Source organism: Podarcis pityusensis (genome assembly GCF_964106645.2).
Source record: "Podarcis pityusensis genome assembly, chromosome: 12".
Taxonomy (NCBI): domain Eukaryota; kingdom Metazoa; phylum Chordata; class Lepidosauria; order Squamata; family Lacertidae; genus Podarcis; species Podarcis pityusensis.
The window spans coordinates 27,949,408-27,969,765 of record NC_138037.1 but is presented as its reverse complement, the minus strand read 5'-3'; the positions used below and the strand labels follow the sequence as shown (position 1 = coordinate 27,969,765).

The following is a 20,358-nucleotide window of genomic DNA, read 5'->3' as shown; positions in this document are numbered from 1 at the left end:
GTTAGTGCTCATTTTTGTGTTATTTGGAAATGGGTTTTTCTCTGGAAGCAAATAACACGGAAGTGAGCAGTAGAGTCAATCCTTGGCATCTCCAGTTAAAAATATGTGGGGCACGATGTCTGAAACGCTGGAGACATGCTATGCCTATCACCATCTTCAGTTAGGAGGTCCAACTAGGCAGTGCTGTGAAAGACCTCCCTCAGCTTGAGAACCTACCAACACGATTAGGCAATGCAGTGCAATGGTCACAGCAGGGGTGGGAAACCTCAGGCCAAATGTGCCCCTTCAGGCCTCTTTCCCTTACTAATGCTCTGTGAACCCTTGATTGCTTTTGTTAGGCTAGAATGTGTGGTGCTTCTTGCTTGGATGGAGAGAAGTTCAGGGCAGATGCCTCTGCCTTTTCCTGTGGCTGGAACGAAACCTATTGTACGAATGCCACCCACAAGTTGAAAACAGTTCCTCATCCCTTGACAGGGTGATGGACTAAGCCCAGAGAGACTAGAGTTCAAATCCCTACTCAGTCATGAATTTCACTGGGTGACCTTGGGCCAGTCATGATCTCTCAGCCTTATCTACCCTGCAGAGTTCTTGTGAGGAGAATACGGAGAACGGCGAGGAAGAAGCTTTTGGAGGAAAAGGGAAATAGTTTTTATATATATATATATATATATATATATATATATATATATGTACTCATCTCGCTTTATTGGCTGAGGGAGCTGGCGTACAGCTTCCGGGTCATGTTGCCAGCATGACTAAGCTGCTTCTGGCAAACCAGAGCAGCGCACGGAAACTCCGTTTACCTTCCCGCCAAAGCAGTACCTATTTATCTACTTGCACTTTGACGTGCTTTCGAACTGCTAGGTTGGCAGGAGCTGGGACAGAGCAACGGGAGCTCACCCCGTCGCGGGGATTCGAACCGCCGACCTTCTGATCGGCAAGTCCTAGGCTCTGTGGTTTAACCCACAGCGCCACCCGTGTCCCATTTTATAAATATAAAAATATGTAAATATAACAACTGGGCTATACGAATAAATAATCTAACCAGGTAGAAGGCTACTTCCTGTGGAAAGCTCGGATAGCGTCCGATAAGCGCATAGACAAAACTACTGCAACCTGCCAGTGTGGCACAAGCTCCCTAAGCTTTGCTTTCTAACTTCAGAAGTGAGCTGTAGTGGGGCAGAACATCTTGGTGCCGACTGAGTCCTCAACAGACGCCTGGGGACCCTTCCGTTTCTGGCTGGTGGTGTTCCGTGCATTCAACTCGGGGTTTACTCCAATATTTGCTCCTTCCATCTTCCTCGCACCTTTTCGCCGCTGTCGGGGTGGCGAGCAGCAAGGCTCCAGGCCCGCCCCAGCCGTCCCGGATACGCGTCGGGATGGGCCAGCGACCACCTCGTGGAGCTGCTTCTTCGGAAGATGCGCAATGACGCGCGGGGCGCACCAGCCACGCAAGGGACCGCTCCGTCGATCCGCCCGCCCCCTCGCGGTTTTACATCGCTTTCCAGAAACGGATGAATCACCCCGCCGAGCCTCCCTCGTCTGGGAAGCACGCCCGCAGGCTTTGGGCCAAGAGGCGGCGGCGGAGAAGCCGGCATCGTTTATAAAGGGGCCACTGTGACCAACGTTTCCATCGGTCGTAGACCAGCCAAACGCGCGCAGCGACTTGCAGCGATGGATCTGACTTCTGGAAACTCGCGGGCCTTTCTTCTGGTCGTCTCCTTGGTGGTACTTCTGGAGCAGGTCTGGCCCCAGTCGACGACGGGAGGTAATCGGGGCTCTTTTTGGAGCGGGTTCATGTTATCAGCTGTTTTCTTCTTGCGAGTTGTTTTTGCTCTTCCCAGGGATGGCGACCGATGGTCTCTTTCCAAAATCCTCGCTTCGCCCCTCATGCTGCACCTGCCTCCGTCTGCCAAAACCCTTTTTATTTTTTTTTCTTTTCCTTGCCCTAGCTGGTAGCCAGAATATTATGAGTGCTGGTGTTTTTATTCTTTCTTGGCAAAGTTTTTCTTTCAAAACTTCATTGTACAATGTTTACAAAACAGAGAGAACAATTATAACAACAGGTGAAAATTAAAAGACCAAAGAAGGAAACTCTAGAATAGGAACGTAGAAAGAGTATGTTTGCCCAGGGGTTAAAATAACAAAAGTCCAAGTAAAGACTATCAGTGCTGTCAGGTAATAGTGATGGCGTCATTGAGTGTTTGCGGGTGTGTTTGGCGCTTACTAAAGCGCTTGTGCCTGTAATGCAGAGATTATATTCCCTTTAAATATGATAAATTAAAGAAGGATCTTGTGTCGTCCGGAAATGTGAGATATGTTGATTAAGCAATTCCCCCAAAATGTCAGGATTCAGAAATACAAGATCTGCAGCGAAATGCCATTTTCCAAGCAATTTAGAACTGTGACCAACTGCTGTTTGGAGACTTTAAAAAAAAAATAATCCGTTTCACAAGTTTTAGATACTGTGTCATTGTAATAAAACCTTAAAGCACTTTATGAAAAGAATAAAATAATGCAGCCATCAGAAAAAAGTATTTAAAACATCCAAAAATAATAATTAAAATAAATGCTAAGCTAAAAATCAAATTAGAAAACATGCCAACATTCTACATGTCTGGAGAATGGGCCTTCTCTGCAGTGGCTCCCCATCTGTGGAATGCTCTCCCCAGGGAAGTTTGCCTGGCACCTTCATTATACAGTTTAGGCGTCAGGCAAAAACGTTCCTTTTCAACCAGGCCTTTGGTTGATCTGTTTGGCATCCTATACCCCCTTAAAATGTGGCTCTTTTCGGGGGGGTGTTTGGGTTGCTGTTTTCATTCTGATTATATATGTTGTGATTTTTTTCTGTAAACCGCCCTGAGACCTCCAGGTATAGGGCAGTATATAAACTCTAATAATAATAATAATAATAATAATAATAATAATAATAATAATAATTTATTTCAAACAATTTATACACCGCTTGATAGTTAAAAACAACCCTCAAAGCAGTTTACAAAGTAGGCTTGGCTAAAGAAAAATGTTTTTAGCATGTGCGGAAAAGTGCCTGCCTGGTGTCCCTAGGCAGGGAGTTCCAAAGTGTGAGTGCTGCCACACTAAAATATTTCTTACAAATGTGGAATGAGTATTATGTGACACCAGTCACAGATCAAAGTAATTTAGCGGGCATATGAAGGGAGGGGGCGGTAATGGGATCTCGCAAGTAAACTGCCCCAATCTGTTAAGGCCTTTACATACTCAGAGTAGCATCTTGATCCAGGCCTGGTAGCAGATTGGCAACCAGTACAGCTCTCTGAGAACATGTATTATAAGATGACAGGGTATAAACTCCTGTCAGCAATCCTGCCACAGCATTCTCAACCCAGATTGATGTCACCTAGAATAATTTCAGCTGCCCCACCACAGTCCTCTCCACTGCCCTCCACAAGAAGGGGGTATGCCTCTGAAACAGGGACGCGGGTGGCGCTGTGGTCTAAACCACTGAGCCTCTTCCGATCGGAAGATGCACAGTTTGAATCTCCGCAACAGAGTCAGCTCCCGTTGCTCTGTCCCAGCACCTTCCAACCTAGCAGTACAAAACCACACCAGTGCAAGTAGATAAACAGGTACCACTGCAGCGGGAAGGTAAACAGTGTTTCCATGCACTCTGGTTTCCGTCACGGTGTTCTGTTGTGCCAGAAGTGGTATAGTCATGCTGGCCACATGACCCGGAAAGCTGTCTGTGGACAAACGCCGGCTCCCTCAGCCTGAAAGCGAGATGAGCACTGCAACCCCATAGTCGCCTTTGACTGGACTTAACCGCCCAGGTTACCTTTTTTTATGCCTCTGAAGGCCAGTCATGGGAATCGCAGGTGGGGAGAGTGCTCTTGAACTCAGGTCCTGCTTTCAGGCTGGACTACTTGGGCTTTGGCCTCGTGCAGGAGAGGTCTTCTTACATTTCACTAAGACAAACTTTCAACACATGAATTTCTTACCTGCCTCCCTACTCTCTTCTCTTCATGTTTCTGGGATTTGTACCTAAAGCATTTCTCTTTCCCCCACCCCCCTTCCGTTTTCATGCAGACAACAGAGAGATCTGTCTCCAGCCACCACTTAAAGGACCCTGCCGGGGTTTGTATGTCAGGTGGTACTACGACAGAGCCACCCAAACCTGCCAGGAGTTTAGTTTCGGGGGCTGCGTGGGAAACGACAACAACTTTTTGAGTTTTGAAGAGTGTTCAAAGACTTGCGGGAGAATCAAGAGTAAGTTGTGGCTCTAAAATTTCAAATTCAGGAGTGAATTGCAGAATCGGTTTGATAAAAGCAAAGGTTTGGCTTAGATTGTTGTTTTCAACCAGTTGGTTGCTCTTTTGTTTTTAGAGGTGCCTAAAATATGCCGACTGAAATCTGACGAAGGAATCTGTAGAGGTTTAATGCAAAAATATTATTTCAGCCTTGAGACGATGAGCTGCGAAAAATTTTATTATGGAGGCTGTTTAGGAAACCAGAACCGATTTGACGATAAAGACTCCTGCATGAACTTCTGTCTGCCGAAAAGAAGTAATTATTATTTTTAATTAATAGCTTGTTTGGGTGGGGGAGGGTGAAATGTTCTGTTGTGTCTCATGGGACTGGTGCTCGCCAACCATTTCTGATGAATTAATTTTGAATTATTACAAGTTTGTATTGAATTGCATCAGTCATTTACAGCATTGTTCGTTTTTGCTTTACCAACGCACTATTGTGGTGTGTGTTTTTTCCCCCTAATAGATTGCACGGATGGAAATGTTTGCTCATTTTTAATGCTTTGTAGTTATGAGCCGCTTTGAGCTCAATATTTTTGCTGGGAAAGCAGTGTACAAATATTAAATCAAAGATCAGAAACTCGGCCCACTTTCTGATTGGGAACTGTTGGTTTGTATGCCTACCACTGCAGTCTACACTTCAAAAAACAAAAAGAAGTAGTGTTAATTAACTCTGTCTCTCTTTTTCTTTTTCTAAAGATGCCCCCTCCTTTTGCTTTAACCCCAAAGACGTGGGAATTTGTTCAGGTTCAGTTCCTCGCTTTTATTACAACATAGACACAGGAGATTGTGAAGAATTCACCTATACAGGATGTGGAGGAAATATTAACAACTTCCTCACTCGGAAATCATGTCTCAAGGCCTGCAAGAAAGGTAGGATGCTCTCTACTTGCTGAGATCGAGAGTTACAGGGACGTTTGCAGCCTTATAGCCAGATTGTGAAGGTTCACAAATAAGCCCTGTTCTAGTAATTCTGGAGTGATTAAAGAGAACAACATTAAGCAACACAAACAGCTGATGCTCTCCAAGAGCAAACAGGGAGGCTTTTCGTTATATTGGGGTGAGAAAACTGTGTCCGTCCAAATGTCGCTGGAGTACATATCTCTCATCGTTCCTGACCATGTGACGTGGTGGCTGAGGCTGATGGGAGTTGGAGTCCAAGAACAACTGGAGAGGCACAGGGTTCCCACTCCTGCATTAAACCACCTTCCATAAGTGCATAATGCAGTAGCCACAGGTGGATTGTAGTTCTCCCGTATTTTCAGCTCACTCCCTTGGCCAAAGGTTGTGAGGATGTAGAAGGAGGTGAGAGGGACCAGAAGGGGGCAATGCTTGCCGGATGAAGGCTAGGCATGGGTAATGGACTGTACCCTCCAGTCGTTTGTGCTGCTCTGAAGGAGAGCAAAGGTGGGATGCGTCCCAGGTTGTGGCAAAAGCAGCTTGTGAGGAAGCATCCTCTGCCAAGGAATTTCAGACAAGGAGCTCTTCCCTTTCCCTGGCGGACTATCTTCTACCCATCACGGTCAAGGGCCTGTTTGCTTTTGTGAGGAGGTAGTACCTGCAGGCATTAAGGTGAGTACAGGCCCTGCTTGCCACAAGGAGGGTTGTGCTGGCTTCGGTCCTGCTGAGACGGGGGCTCTCTTTTGTCCCTGCTTTAATGCCCAAAACACACATAGTGGAAACTTCAATTACCAGGTGGTTGAGAATTAGCAGACCTAGAAAGTTGCATCCCTTTTTCTTCTCTTTTGTCTTTATTCACATGTGAATAAAGTGATTTAAGTTACCTCCAATTATATTTCGGTTTCTATTTTCTTAGTAGGGAGAAAGAAACCACCTGCTACGAGATCAAAATATGTTGTCTCATAAGGATGAGGAGTCTACAGCCAACATTCAAATCCAACGAACGCCACATACCTTCTTAAATCTGGAGAGGTCTCCAGACTAGATGCACTGATTTCACTCACTAGAAGCTTTTAACTTATGGGTGGGTTTGGGTTTTGTTCAGTTTTATGTGGCTATGTAACAATTTTACTATATGAACAGTTTTGAAATGTAGAACGGCAAGGTTACTTTGATCTAGTTACAGCTCACTTATGGATTGGGCCCCATGCACATGGCAGTGTGCCCTGTTGCAGGATAAAATCCTGCAGTATTCAGATACTTCGACGCACAAGAGGTGGCTCAACACTCCCTGCTGAACATTGATTCTTCTCTACTGGCTGCTGAATATGATAGACCCTTTCTGATGGTTTCATTATATGGAACACTAAATTAAGACCTTCTCCTGAACTTTCGTATCCTCACCTTCATAAGGAGGGGTGGCAGATGCGTGGTAGAGGGCTTACCTTGCATGCAGAATGTCTGAGGTTTGGTTCTTGGAATCTCTAGTTAAAACAGTCCGCTGTGCTGATGTTACATGACCTCCCATCATCTGCATGACAGCGGCTGATCAGTCGGGGTGTGGTTGGCGCAGTTGAAACACATGGGCAGAACCAATCCAGTGCTTCTGCCAGCGCATTTGCAGAACACCACTCTCAATGCTGCCTTGCTCAAGTTAAGCCAGTGATGCCAGTGGCAGGAGATCAGGCAAGTCTCATTGACCACTATATAGCATTAGATAGTAGGTAATGGGGAGGGCTTTGGTCTGAAACCCTGGAGAGCCTCATCCACTCATTGTAGACAATACTGAGCTGGCTGAACAAATATTTTGGCTTGAGATAAGGGAGATTCCTGTGTTTCTAAGTGAATAAGTCTGGCAGAAAAGATATAGCTGATTACAGACGTTGCAGGATAACTGTAGATGTAGATATTTAGCTCTTAAGGAGTTTCCCCCAAGTTTTATAAAATGTTACTATAAATATAAATGCATACATTTTAAACTTTCCCCTTTCTGTAGTTTATGAAAATGGTTCTGCTGTATTGGAAGAGCTGAACTGTTGTTGAATAGTTGAAGCAAGAACCATGGCCCATAGTTGTTGTTTTTTTAAAAACTGATCTTTGTCAGATATTTCTTGCATTGTTCCCTTAACTAAAGATTAGCCAAACTCGTTTTTCTCTTGAATAAATTGGTATTGCTGATATCAGTTTCTTTGCTGTGAACTTTTCAAGAACATCCTTAGGGGGCAGGCTTGCCAGAAACTACCAAGTGACCTGGAAGGGAGGAGAATGTAAATAAGTCAAAACCCAATCTGACATTCTAAAATTTTATCCTGGTTCAAAGCCCTTGTTTGAGGTTAGGAAATATGAACGTGGACTAGTGGTTAAGAGTACTAGACTAGGACTTGGGAGACGGGTTCAATTCACCACTCAAGCCATGTCTGGGTGGTTTTTGTACACACAAAGTCTCTCAGCCTAACCTACCTCACAGGATTGTTATGAGGGTATAGAAGGGAGAAGTGTGTTTGCCACCTTGGAGAACAGGTGGGATATAGACACTGTGATAATAAAAATTAAATACATTCGTTCTTGGTAATACACATAATCATAATGCTGCTGATTAAAAAGCTGGCACTGGGAAGAGACCAGCAATGAACTTGATAGTGGGGATTGCTTGTTTTTTAAAGGTGAGTTATAAGCTACGTAAGGTTTCAGGAGTGTGGTGAACTGATGGCTGCATCTCCCATTGTCAACTGGTCCAGTTCTAAAGCTACAGGATTAATTTTCATCATGAGATTATTCCTGCTGGACAGTTAAGAGTGGAGAATGCTAGTCAGATATTGAGGTTATGTCCCTCCTCTTTAAAGTCATCCTCCTGATCTCTTGCACAGAACACATTTTGAGGTGCCTTTATTAATGTGCATTCGGCATGTTTTCTGTTCTGAAGCTGAAGAAGAGTCATCTGCCTTCACTTCATGCTGTCTCGTTTCCCTAAGGATATTTGCACCTCTGTCAAACCTTACTTTGCCTATATGAGAAATGGTAAAATTACATCCTAACTTGCTATGTGCAAATGTGACTGACCTTCACTGTAAATTTGTAAAAATAAAGAAAAATAAAATAAGTTGTCATAAGTGTTTGTTTCTCCTAATTTGTTACACATCGTTTTAGGTAGATCTAGTTTTCCCCTAGCTAACTTATTTTGCAGTCCATGTATGTACACACTGCATGCACATGCTACAGTTTCATTCCACTTTATCCAGTTAAGATCTAGACTCTGCCTCTGCTCCCAAGCATACTCATCCCATTAATTTCAAGGAAGAGGACAGATGTCCACATGCAGAATTGCCTCTTCTGCAGCTGAAGGGGTCATGGAGATCCATGCTCAAATCCCTGTTCAGTGACTCCTTGTGGTCTGAAGGCTATCACCTTGCTAAATGTAAGTAGAGCAGAATCTGGTCAGCACCTGGATGGGTGACTATTCAAGAACTGCAGTCACATCCTTTTCAGTTTAATGATTGAAGACATGTATTGGGATATGTATGAAGCAGCCTTAAATGGGTGTCATACCAGAACAATCTAATCTGAAGATGCAACTGATAAAGCCTCTGATCTTTAGAATGCAACACATGTGCTACGCCCCATCCCGCATGTATTAAAATTGTACAAAAATAAAATACAAATAAAATTAAACATTGCATCTTGTTTCCCCTCAGCAGACCAGCATCCCTTCAGATTTCAGAGAATTAGAGGGTTGTATGCTATGTTAGACGCACTCAGTGTAAATAATAATAATAATAATAATAATAATAATAATAATTTATTTGTACCCCACTCATCTGGCTGGGTTTCCCCAGCCACTCTGGGCGGCTTCCACAGAGACCAAAAATACACAAAAATGTCACACATTAAAAACTTCCCTGAACAGGGCTGCCATGGAAATAAATGGACGTGACTTAGGACTTCTTTTTAATGGGTCTGCTTTGGAACCTTGAAGGCTATCTGGGCCAACCCTGTTTAACAACAACAACACAACAAGAATTTATTATTCATACCCACCCATCTGGCTGGGTTTCCCCAGCCACTCTGGGTGGCTCTCAAGAGCGGAATATTAAAAACACGATAAAACATCAAACATTAGAAACATCAAGCTCTACATCCTAGCAATAAATTGCAACACCCACCCAACATTTTCCAATCAACATTGAAACGTGCCTCTAGTCAATATAACCAAAGTACCAATTAACAGGGGCTTTGAAGTATTGAAACAAACCAACATTCCCCCAACTTAATAACTGAGTTTACTCTGCGGAGCTGAGTGTGACTTACCCTGCAATAGCCAGGTCAAACTCCTGCAGATTGGACTGGGCCTTGCAGTTGGGTACTTTGATAAGAACAGGGCTAAAATATACAAATACTTCTCCCGATTACCCCCCTCCAGCGCGTATATACCACCACCCTCCAAAATGTCGCCAGCAGTTGGTTTAATGGGCAATTTACCATATAGCCTTCAAAGGAAGTCAAGTAATAATGGTCACTTTGTGTTCTAGACAAAGCCATAAACCCGGGAAGCATCAAAAGCCGCGTGGCCACATTATGCGCACTGGGGATTATTTAAAACTCAAAGGCTCGGCGAGTTGTTGATGGATTCGGGGACTTTTTGCTCGAGGGCAGCTCATCCCCTGCGCCGTCGAGGTGGGCAGCCCAGACGCGCCAGGCCTCCGCGGCAACCCCGCTCGCCGTCCCCTCGCCTCCGATGCCGCTCGCGGATGCCCAGGGACTCTGATCCCGGGGATGCCTTTTGCAACGCGCCCGCGAGACGCGCGCCCAGCCGCTGAGCCGCGACGAGGCGGCCGTGCGAAGACGCGCAGTTCCTCCTTAAAGAGGCCCCGGCGGCTCCGTGAGCCCAACGTCTCCGTCGTTCGTAGACCAGCCCGGCCCTCGCAGCCAGTCGCCCGCGGCGGGCGATGGGCCAGGCCGCGGGGAACTCGCGCGCCTTTCTGCGGGCCGCCGCCTTCGTGGTGCTCCTGGGCCGCGTCCGGCTCCAGATCCCGACGGCAGGTAGCGTGGGGGCGCGGGTCTGTTTTGGAGGTGGGGAGCTTCCTTGGCTGCGCTCTTGCAAGACGCTGTAAAACGGATTTCATCTGACCTTCTCGGTGATCGCGACTCCAGACTCCAGACCCTATTATTATTTGTTGTTTTTCTTAATTAAATTCCTACGCCGTCCTTCCCTCGCAGATCACAGGGCGGTTTGCAATATATATTTTTAAAAACCACAAAAATACGATACGATAATCTTTATTGTCATTGTCCCATTCAGAACAACGAAATTGAAAACTCTACATAAGACATTCAAAAATCAACAAGCCTGCTATCCCAGCTATCCCAACCTGGTTAGCCCCCTAAAAACTCTGATACCCCATTTTTAAATACAATATACTCCCATAGAGACTCTTTACACTGCGTTAAAACCAAAATCACATTTGGGTAGAAAGTGTTTCTCAGGCGGCTAGTCCTAGTCTTTATAACCCTGTACCTTCTTCCAGAAGACAGAAGCTGAAAGAGATAATTTCCAGGGTGCGCACTATCCTGCGCTATCTCTACAGCTTTCTTATGGCACCTGGAATTATAGATTTTTCTCGTATCAACAAAGGAGAACCATAAACTCCGCCCACAGTTTAGAAGGCCATACAAAGATTGCTTCATTAGTCACAGGTCTGCAAGAAGAGGAATGTTTTTGCCCGGTTCATCCCCGCATTGCCTTGCGTGGTGTACCTGCCCCCCCATCCAACTTGCTGGCAACAAAGCGTTTTTATTATGAGAAATAATATGAGCAAAGAAGTTTTTGAGTATTTGGCTTACTAAAGCACTTGTGCCTTCGTTTAAATCCTCCAGGGCTGGGGGGCGTTGGGGGGCTCAAAGATTGCACTCGGTACTGAACATCAGTAATAAAAGCAATGATAAAATGCACATTAAACACACACACAGTTCAGATGAATTTTTTTTGTTGTTTAGTCGTTTAATAGACCCTCTTAAAAGCTGATGATTGACTAAAAATAATGGGGCTTGAAGGAACCTTTTGGAGCAGGGTGAAATGGACTGCAGAAGTCTTAAGCAGATCACAACACAGTCCCTTTTGCTTGGCAGCATGGCAGTTCTCTCACTTTGGGGACAACTTTTATTTATACTTAGCCCATCTGGCTGGGTTTCCCTAGCCACTCTGGGCAGCTCCCAAAACACAATAAAACATTAAAACCTTCCCTAGACAGGGCTGCCTTCAGATGTCTTCTAAAAGAAAGCTGGTTGTTTATTTCCTTGACATCTGATGGGAGGGCGTTCCACAGGGCAGGCGCCACTACCGAGAAGGCCGTCTGCCTGGTTCCCTGTAACCTCACTTCTTGCAGGGAGGGAACTGCCAGAAGGCTCTCAGAGCTGGACCTCAGTGTCCGGGCTGAACGATGGGGGTGGAGACGCTCCTTCAGGTATACAGGACCAAGGCCGTTTAGGGCTTTAAAGGTCAGCACCAACACTTTGAATATTGATCGGAAACATACTGTTCAATGAAACTGAATGTTGGACGACTCAACAGAAGGAAGTACTTCTTACCACAGTGGATATTTAAACTTTGGCGTTTGCTCCCACAAATAGTGACCGACACCAACTTGAACGGCCTGAAAGAGAACAAAGTGTACAAATTCACAAAGGATTAGGCATTCAAATGTGACTTGCCACAGAGGCCCTTTTCTGACTCCCCTTTTGGAGGTTGTATGCCTCTGAAGGCCAGCTGCTGGGAATTGCATGTGGGGAGGGTGCTTTTGAGTTCAGGCCATCTGATTGACCACAGATAACTGGATGCTGGACTGCCTGAGCCTTTGGCCTGATCCAGCCAGGCTCCCCCCCGCCCCACCCCTTAACTCATTTGGACTTAGAGCATTTCATTTCTTCCATTCCCCTGGTTTTGTTTTCATCCAGACAACAGAGAGCTCTGCCTAGAGGCACCGGTGCCCGGAGTCTGCCCAGGTTCATTTGACAGGTGGTACTACAACTGAGCCTCACAAGACTGCCAGAGGTTTACTCACGGGGGCTGCTTGGGGAACGAAAACAACTTTTTGAGCTTTGACGCTTGTATAGAAACTTGCGGGAAAATCAAGAGTAAGTCATTGTTCTAAAATTTCAAATCCTGAAGTGAATTGGGGGAGATTTTTAAGAGCAATGGTTTCCTTTAGACAGTTTTTTTTTTTAAAAAAAAAATCTAAACAGTTGTGGTTTAATTTTCAGAAGTGCCTGTAATGTGCCGAGTAAAACCTCCGCAAGGGACCTGGAGCCCCCTCAAGCCAAAATATTTCTTCAACCTTGAGACAATGAAATGCGAGGAATTTTTCCCTAAAAAACGTTCACGACACCCTAACATGTTTTCCAGTAAAAGATCCTGCACTGACGTCTGCAAGTTGGGGAGAAGTAATTATTTTTTCATACAAGCCATAGGCCTATTGAGCTTGATAGGTGGGGGAGGGATGAAATGTTCTCATGTATTTCCTAAACTTACTCTCCAAGGGACCAGGAGCTCTACAACAGTGGTTCTTGGTGAACCAGGTGATATTGTATCGAATCTAAATAAAACTGTAAACTCTGCCGATTTTTTTGTAAGGTGGGCATTATTGGTTATGAATTCTAAACATCACTATATTCTGCTCTTCAAAACACACACACCCTTAATTAACTCCTTTCTTTCTTTTTTTGAAGGGGGTCCCTCCTTTTGCTCTAGTCCCAAGGATGTGGGACTCTGTTCAGCTTCACTGCATCGCTTTTACTACAATATAGCGAGCAGAACTTGTGTGGCATTCATGTACACGGGATGCGGCGGGAATAATAACAACTTTCTTACAAAGAAAGACTGCATGAACGCCTGCAAGCATGGTAGGCTTCTCTCCTCTTGCTGTGATAGAGATTTACAGGGACTTGAGCAGTGTTTTAGCCAGATTGTGAAGGTTCACAAATAAACCCTGTACTAGTAAGTCTGGGATGATTTAAAAAAAAAAGTTTTTAAGTATCACGCAGAGCTAATGCTGTCTTGGTCCCATGAAGTTCATATGGAGGCTTTTCATTATATCAGGGGTGAGGAAACTGTCCGTCTAAATGCTGCTGGACTACATCTCTTATCATTCCTGACCTTCTGAGGCTGATGGGAGTTGGGAGTCCAATAAGAAAATGGAAGGACAGATGTTTCCCACCTCTGCATTAAACCACCTTCTGTGAGTGCAGAAGCCGCAGGTAGTACCCATTCAGTTTGCTCCCTTTCCCCAAGTGGTTGTGGGACTGTCAAAGGAAATGAGAGGGACCGGAAGCGGGCAGTAGTTGCCGGAAGAGGGCAAGGCATGGGAAATGGCTGTACGCTCCAGAGTAAACTGTGCTGTTTTGAAGGGACTGCAGTGCAAAGGTGGGAATTGCCCAGACGCAGCAATAAAAGTGGCTTGTGAGAAACCCAGGCATAGCTTCTCTCTGGACCAGCTGCTCAACATAAAACTGGGGCCTCTGGAGAGGCTCCTGCTTCCTCCCAACCAATCAAACAAAAGCAAAGGGCCATAGCCTATTGGTAAAGCACCTATCTTGTACGCAGGGGGCTTCAGGTTCAATACCTGGCGTCTCCAGGTAGGGCTGGGAGAGACCTCGGCCTGAAACCGAAGTCAGTGAAAATGGTGAAAATGTTGGGCTAGATGGACCAGCATTCTCACTGAGCATTAAGACAGTTTCCTGCAATCCCGGAGGGAGCGGTGAGTGGTGTGAGCAGATATGTTTCCACAGGGGTTGAGGAAGAAGAGAGGGGATGAGGGGGAGCCTGCCTAAGCATAAGGAACTCAGTCCTAAAGAACTGGAAGGTAGTTAAATCCTGGCCTGCTTACTAAGCAGAATGACGTGCAAATAAAACATTTTCCATTTACAGTGGCACCTCGGGTTACATACGCTTCAGGTTACATAAACTTCAGGTTACAGACTCTGCTAACTCCGAAATAGTACCTAGAGTTAAGAACTTTGCTTCAGGATGAGAACAGAAATCGTGCTCCGGCAGCAGGAGGCCCCATTAGCTAAAGTGGTGCTTCAGGTTAAGAAGAGTTTCGGGTTAAGAACGGACCTCCGGAACGAATTAAGTACTTAACCCGAGGTACCACTGTATTTCCATAAAGGCAGGCATACTGAAACGTTCAATATATTATGCACATGTGCGCATTATTTCCTTAAAACATGAAATCCTTGCTTGGAGACGGGGATAAAATTAGGGGACACAACACAGTGTGAGGCACACTCTACGCAGTTCCACACAGCCGCTTGGAAAAGCTGGTGTTTTGCAATGTCTTTTTTTTTTTTAGGTGACCACCTCCAAAAAGTTTGAAGTGTGCTTACAAAGCATCCTCCACTGCCCCTGCCTCCTTTTCCCCCTGCCCAAGGCCCAGGAATTTTAGGAAAGAGGCACTCCCCTTTCCCTGGCAGTCTGTTTCCCATCTGCACGCACTCTCATGTATTAAGGCCAGGTAAGTGTCCACTGCTGCCTTCTGCTCCTCCCCAAGGAGAGTTCAAGGGCCTTATGAGAAGGTGGCACTTGCAGAGCTTAAGGTGAGCACAGGTCCTGCTTCCTGTGATCTGGGCTGTGCTTGACTCAGTCCTGCTTGTGGGCATTTGAGAGGAGCGCTCACTTTCACCCCTGCTTGAATGCCCACGACACGCATATTAGAAACTGCAATTATCTGGTGCCTTGGGTTTTGCAGACCTGGAACGTTGCATGCTTTTTCCCCTTCTCTCTCTTTCTTCTTCTAGTACAAGTGAATGAAGCAATTAAGTTACCTCCGATTGTGATTCAGTTTCTATTCTTTTCTTAGTTGGAAGAATGTAAGCAACGGTTGCAATATTGGGAAACACCATCTCATAAGGAGGAGAAGTCTATAAATCAAACAAATGCCACATACGTTCTTGCACCTGAAGGTCTCTAGACCAGAAGCATTATTTCAACTTTGAGAACTTTAATTTGTGGGTGGATTTTGTTTTTGTTTATATGTAGCAATCTTAACAGCTCTTCTATATGATCAGTTCTGGAAATGTAGTAAGTCATCGTCACTGTTATCTGATCAGCCTTATGGACTGGCCTCCATATTCAAAGCATGGTGATCTGCTGAGGGAGAGAACCCTGGTTTGTTGACCTTCATGCAGAGATTCTTGATGTGCAGGAGCAGGCTCAACACTCACTACTGAACAAGGATCTTTCTCTGTCACCTGCTGCATATTATTTGCTTTATTTATTTTTCTTAAAGAAGACTACAAATAAATTGGTATTGTTGCTATCCATTCTTTCACTATGAACTTTTCAATAATTTTATTAATTTTATTAATTTAATTTTATTAATTTTATGAAGGGATTTGCCAGGAACTCCCAAGTGAATTGAAAGGGAATACTTTCACTTATTATTTATTAAATTTGTATACCACACTTTATCCAAAGATTACAAGACGGTTCACAACATAAGAATACAAAATAAGAACACTGCCTCCTGGGCTTCTTCGGGAGGAAGGGTGGGAAATGTTGTTTGTTTGTGGGAATGTAAAGGAAGGTAGGAGAGAATATATTCTTTTGATATTATCCCTCCTCACTCACGCTAGTGAGCAAACAGCAGAGCACATTCCCTTGCAGCTTATAGTGAAGCAGTTGATGACTCGTTGGAGTCTTTTAATTAAGCAATCCAGTCTGGCTTGTCCAGTCTGGATTGTTCCTGGTAAATGTCCTCTTTATTTCCCTCTTAAAATAACAATGACACAGCACAGTCTTTTTGAAAATAACAATGAAGTTTTACTCACATTCAGTTCACAGCAGTAATCAGAAGGCAGGCTTTATCCTGTGGTTACAGTTACATTTGTAGAGAAAAGAAGTCTGAGCTACGCCTCAGACTTTCTACCTGTGGCTTCCATCTTCTGCAAGGATGAATCATAGAATCATAGAGTTGGAAGAGACCACAAGGGCCATTGAGTCCAACCCCCTGCCAAGCAGGAAACACCATCAGAGCACTCCTGACATATGGTTGTCAAGCCTCTGCTTAAAGACCTCCAAAGAAGGAGACTCCACCACACTCCTTGGCAGCAAATTCCACTGTCGAACAGCTCTTACTGTCAGGAAGTTCTTCCTAATGTTTAGGTGGAATCTTCTTTCTTGTAGTTTGGATCCACTGCTCCGTGTCCGCTTCTCTGGAGCAGCAGAAAACAACCTTTCTCCCTCCTCTATGTGACATCCTTTTATATATTTGAACATGGCTATCATATCACCCCTTAACCTCCTCTTCTCCAGGCTGAACATGCCCAGCTCCCTTAGCCGTTCCTCATAAGGCATCGTTTCCAGGCCTTTGACCATTTTGGTTGCCCTCCTCTGGACACGTTCCAGTTTGTCAGTGTCCTTCTTGAACTGTGGTGCCCAGAACTGGACACAGTACTCCAGGTGAGGTCTGACCAGAGCAGAATACAGTGGCACTATTACTTCCCTTGATCTAGATGCTATACTCCTATTGATGCAGCCCAGAATTGCATTGGCTTTTTTAGCTGCCGCGTCACACTGTTGGCTCATGTCAAGTTTGTGGTCAACCAAGACTCCTAGATCCTTTTCACATGTACTGCTCTCAAGCCAGGTGTCACCCATCTTGTATTTGTGCCTCTCATTTTTTTTTGTCCAAGTGCAATACTTTACATTTCTCCCTGTTAAAATTCATCTTGTTTGTTTTGGCCCAGTTCTCTAATCTGTCAAGGTCGTTTTGAAGTGTGATCCTGTCCTCTGGGGTGTTAGCCACCCCTCCCAGTTTGGTGTCATTTGCAAATTTGATCAGGATGCCCTTGAGTCCATCATCCAAGTCGTTGATAAAGATGTTGAATAAGACCAGGCCCAAGACAGAACCCTGTGGCACCCCACTAGTCACTCTTCTCCAGGATGAAGAGGAACCATTGATGAGCACCCTTTGGGTTCGGTCAGTCAGCCAGTTACAAATCCACTGAGTGGTAGCATAGTCAAGACCGCATTTTACCAGCTTCTTTACAAGAATATCATGGGGCACCTTGTCAAATGCCTTGCTGAAATCAAGGTAGGCTACATCCACTGAGCCAGAAGAGGCAGTCCAAGAGAGAAGTCTGAAAAGAAAAAAAGGGAAGATGGCTGCGTGGCCAGCCCTTTTACAGAGTCAGCTAGGGTCATGCCTATCTACCTGGTCACATACATACAAGAGCAGGGATGACAGGAAGTCCTCCCTGTCTGGAGCCACGTTCTCCTGTGTGTCCGTTCTAGGCAACAGGAAAATGTTGTACTTGACTGCTCTAGCAATACATCCCACATTGTTGCCATATGTCTGTCTTGAGAGACAAGGGAGTGTGCCTCCAGGAGTGAGGGCAAACCGTTGTGTTTGCAGCACCAAAGTGACCTTTCCAGGGCGCAAGCCTGGGCAATGTATATGGAGGTCCTGGGCTGCCTAGAAAAGACTCCCCCCCCCCCAGCCTTGCTGATGTTGTCCAAAGGAAAGCGGAGCAATATATTTGGCACCAGCTTGGCCACATAAGTTGCCAGAAGGAGGTGTACAAGGCGCCATCCAAGGACTTCGCTACAGATTTGTGTAGGGTTTTCTTCTCCCGAAGACATCCCGCAAGGCAGTGGAGGTTCAGGGTCAAAGTGTTCACTCTCTTGGATGGGCTACCTTCCCAGGTTGATGAGCCCCATCTGCCCCTCACTTCCCTCTACAGCACTTGCAGAAACCGCCTTCTTGACCATTGAACTCGCTATTAGTCTCGTCTGCTCAATCCTGCAGAGCCTGTCTTCTCATACAAGGGAAGTCCTTAACTCATCAAGGTTTTGAGACCCATCAGCTACTCTCACCCAGGAGGAGTATGAAATGTCCCTCAGCAAAGGTACTAGCCCTCCTCTCACACCCCATACACCCATAGTGGGATATAAATAATAACACTTACCTATTACCTATGGTCCTTCTTGGGGACGCGGGTGGCGCTGTGGGTTAAACCACAGAGCCTAGGACTTGCCGCTCAGAAGGTAGGCGGTTCAAATCCCCGCGACAGGGTGAGCTCCCGTTGCTCGGTCCCTGCTCCTGCCAACCTAGCAGTTCGAAAGCACGTCAAAGTGCAAGTAGATAAATAGGTACCACTCTGGTGGGAAGGTAAACGGCATTTCCGTGCAAAAGCGGCTTAGTCATGCTGGCCACTTGACCCAGAAGCTGTACGCCAGCTCCCTCGGCCAATAAAGCGAGATGAGCGCTGCAACCCCAGAGTCAGTCACGACTGGACCTAATGGTCAGGGGTCCCTTTACCTTTACGGTCCTTCTACAATGTCATCTACAATGCCAAAAGAAGATGAAAGGACTTCCTTCTTCCAAGGTGTTTGTGCTGTGAGTCCTGGTCTGAAGATCCATGACACTTATCACCTTGCTGAAACCAAGCAGGGCAGAATCTGGTCAGTACCTGGAAAGGTGACCTGAGAACACCTTGTCTATTGCTTTGGGTTCTATGATGATGAAAGGCAGGATATAAGAAGCTGTCTTTTATTGTGGTCAGGGTATTAAATGAGTGAGATGCCAGTCTCTGGGATTTCCCCAATGCAAAGCATGTGCTCTACCACTTAGATATGCCCCGTAATATGCAGAGGCCCATATGGACTACATTGCACTGTCCAGGCCATTTCAACTCCTGCCCATTTTTGACTGGGCCTACAAAATGAAGATTGCAGTGAATAGGATTAATATATACAAATATTTCCCTTTCTGCTGAACAGTCCCAGTGGAGAATGCGTGACAGATATTGAGGATATTTCCTTCTTCTTTGAAGTTGTCTTCAGGATCTCTTACACAAAATACATTTTGAGGGGCCTTTATAAATGTGTATTCACCATGTTTTCTGTTTTGAAGCTGAGAAACAGTTATCTGCTCTTACTTCATGTTGTCCCTTTTCCTGGGTATTTTTGTACGTCTACCAACTATTAATTTGCCGATATGAGAACTGGTAAAATCACATCCTAACTTGTTAAGTGCAGCTGTAATTTATTTTCACTGTGAACTTGTGGGAAAAATGTGTTAATAAAACAACAGAAAGTGGGTTTTTCCTCTTTACACTTTACACATTATTTATATAGGTCTTGTTTTCCCTTAGTTAACTTATTCTGCAGCCTATGTTTGTACATGTGGCATACACGTATTTTCACTGCACTTTTATCCACAAGATCTAGACTTATGCCTATGTTTACGGGTTTTGTTCAGTTATATTCAGTTTTCCCTTTGTTAACTTATTCTGCAAATCATGTGCGTTATCTGATACAGTAGTGTTAGCCTTGGATGTAAACTCTGCATATGCAATCATGCCTATCCATCTCTTTCATTTCAAAGAAGAGGCCTAACCTATCCAATGTTTGTTATTTGTCCTTTTTAATGGGTGCAGCTCAGTTAAGACTTCATTTTAAAGTGAACCACAGCTCATCTGACAAAGGAACATGGTGTCAACTGATGTGGGCAAGCCTGCAACTTTAAAACCTTGATACCATGGCACTTTTATGAGATTCTTTTCCAAAGTTGGGATGTAACCACCTGGATTTCAGATGATCTGATTCCGACTGAAGATCCTGGTACTTTTGTTGTTGTTGGAGAATGCAGTTATTACTGTATGTTCTTGTTCTGTACTTCTCAAGCCTAGCAACGCTAGTAACCCAACACTGGAGGGATCAGTGTATGAAACTGCCTTACCTTGAATCAGAAAAGGTGAAATGTGGTTCAGGGCTATTGCAATGGAAACCATTTATTTCTGAATCTAAGGTAACCCGGGCAACCAACCATCTCAGCTAATATTGCCCAACCAAGGGCTCACCCATACTTCCATTTGTGCCACAATATCTAGCAGGTCCATGATTTGTAGGCTCGGGTCCAGGTGTTTGTTTGTGTCCCACCGCTTTCCCCGGGAAAACCTGCTGTTTACTGCTGAATCGGAGCAATGATGTCTATCAGGTTTTCTTCGGATTGTCATCCTGCTACTCCTTTGCAGGACAGTTACACAGAGGATTCCATAGCATCGCAGGATTGCACACTGTGTTCATCGTACTCAGTGTAGACCCATTGAAATGAAGAAGAAGAAGAGTTTGGATTTGATATCCCGTCTTTCACTCCCTTTAAGGAGTCTCAAAGCGGCT

At 45.0% G+C, this 20,358-nt stretch overlaps 1 protein-coding gene across 1 annotated transcript; it reads left to right on the top strand.

Moving 5' to 3' along the window:
* Nucleotides 1-1,193: 1,193 nt before the first annotated feature.
* Nucleotides 1,194-15,105, top strand: TFPI2 (tissue factor pathway inhibitor 2). The gene is given in 11 exon segments (XM_080976111.1): nucleotides 1,194-1,768; nucleotides 4,066-4,245; nucleotides 4,363-4,542; nucleotides 4,986-5,159; nucleotides 5,684-5,829; nucleotides 10,091-10,223; nucleotides 12,135-12,208; nucleotides 12,212-12,314; nucleotides 12,441-12,620; nucleotides 12,906-13,079; nucleotides 15,035-15,105. Coding segments are annotated over 11 exon segments (1,452 nt in total). The 5' UTR covers nucleotides 1,194-1,674; the 3' UTR covers nucleotides 15,049-15,105.
* Nucleotides 15,106-20,358: the final 5,253 nt, after the last annotated feature.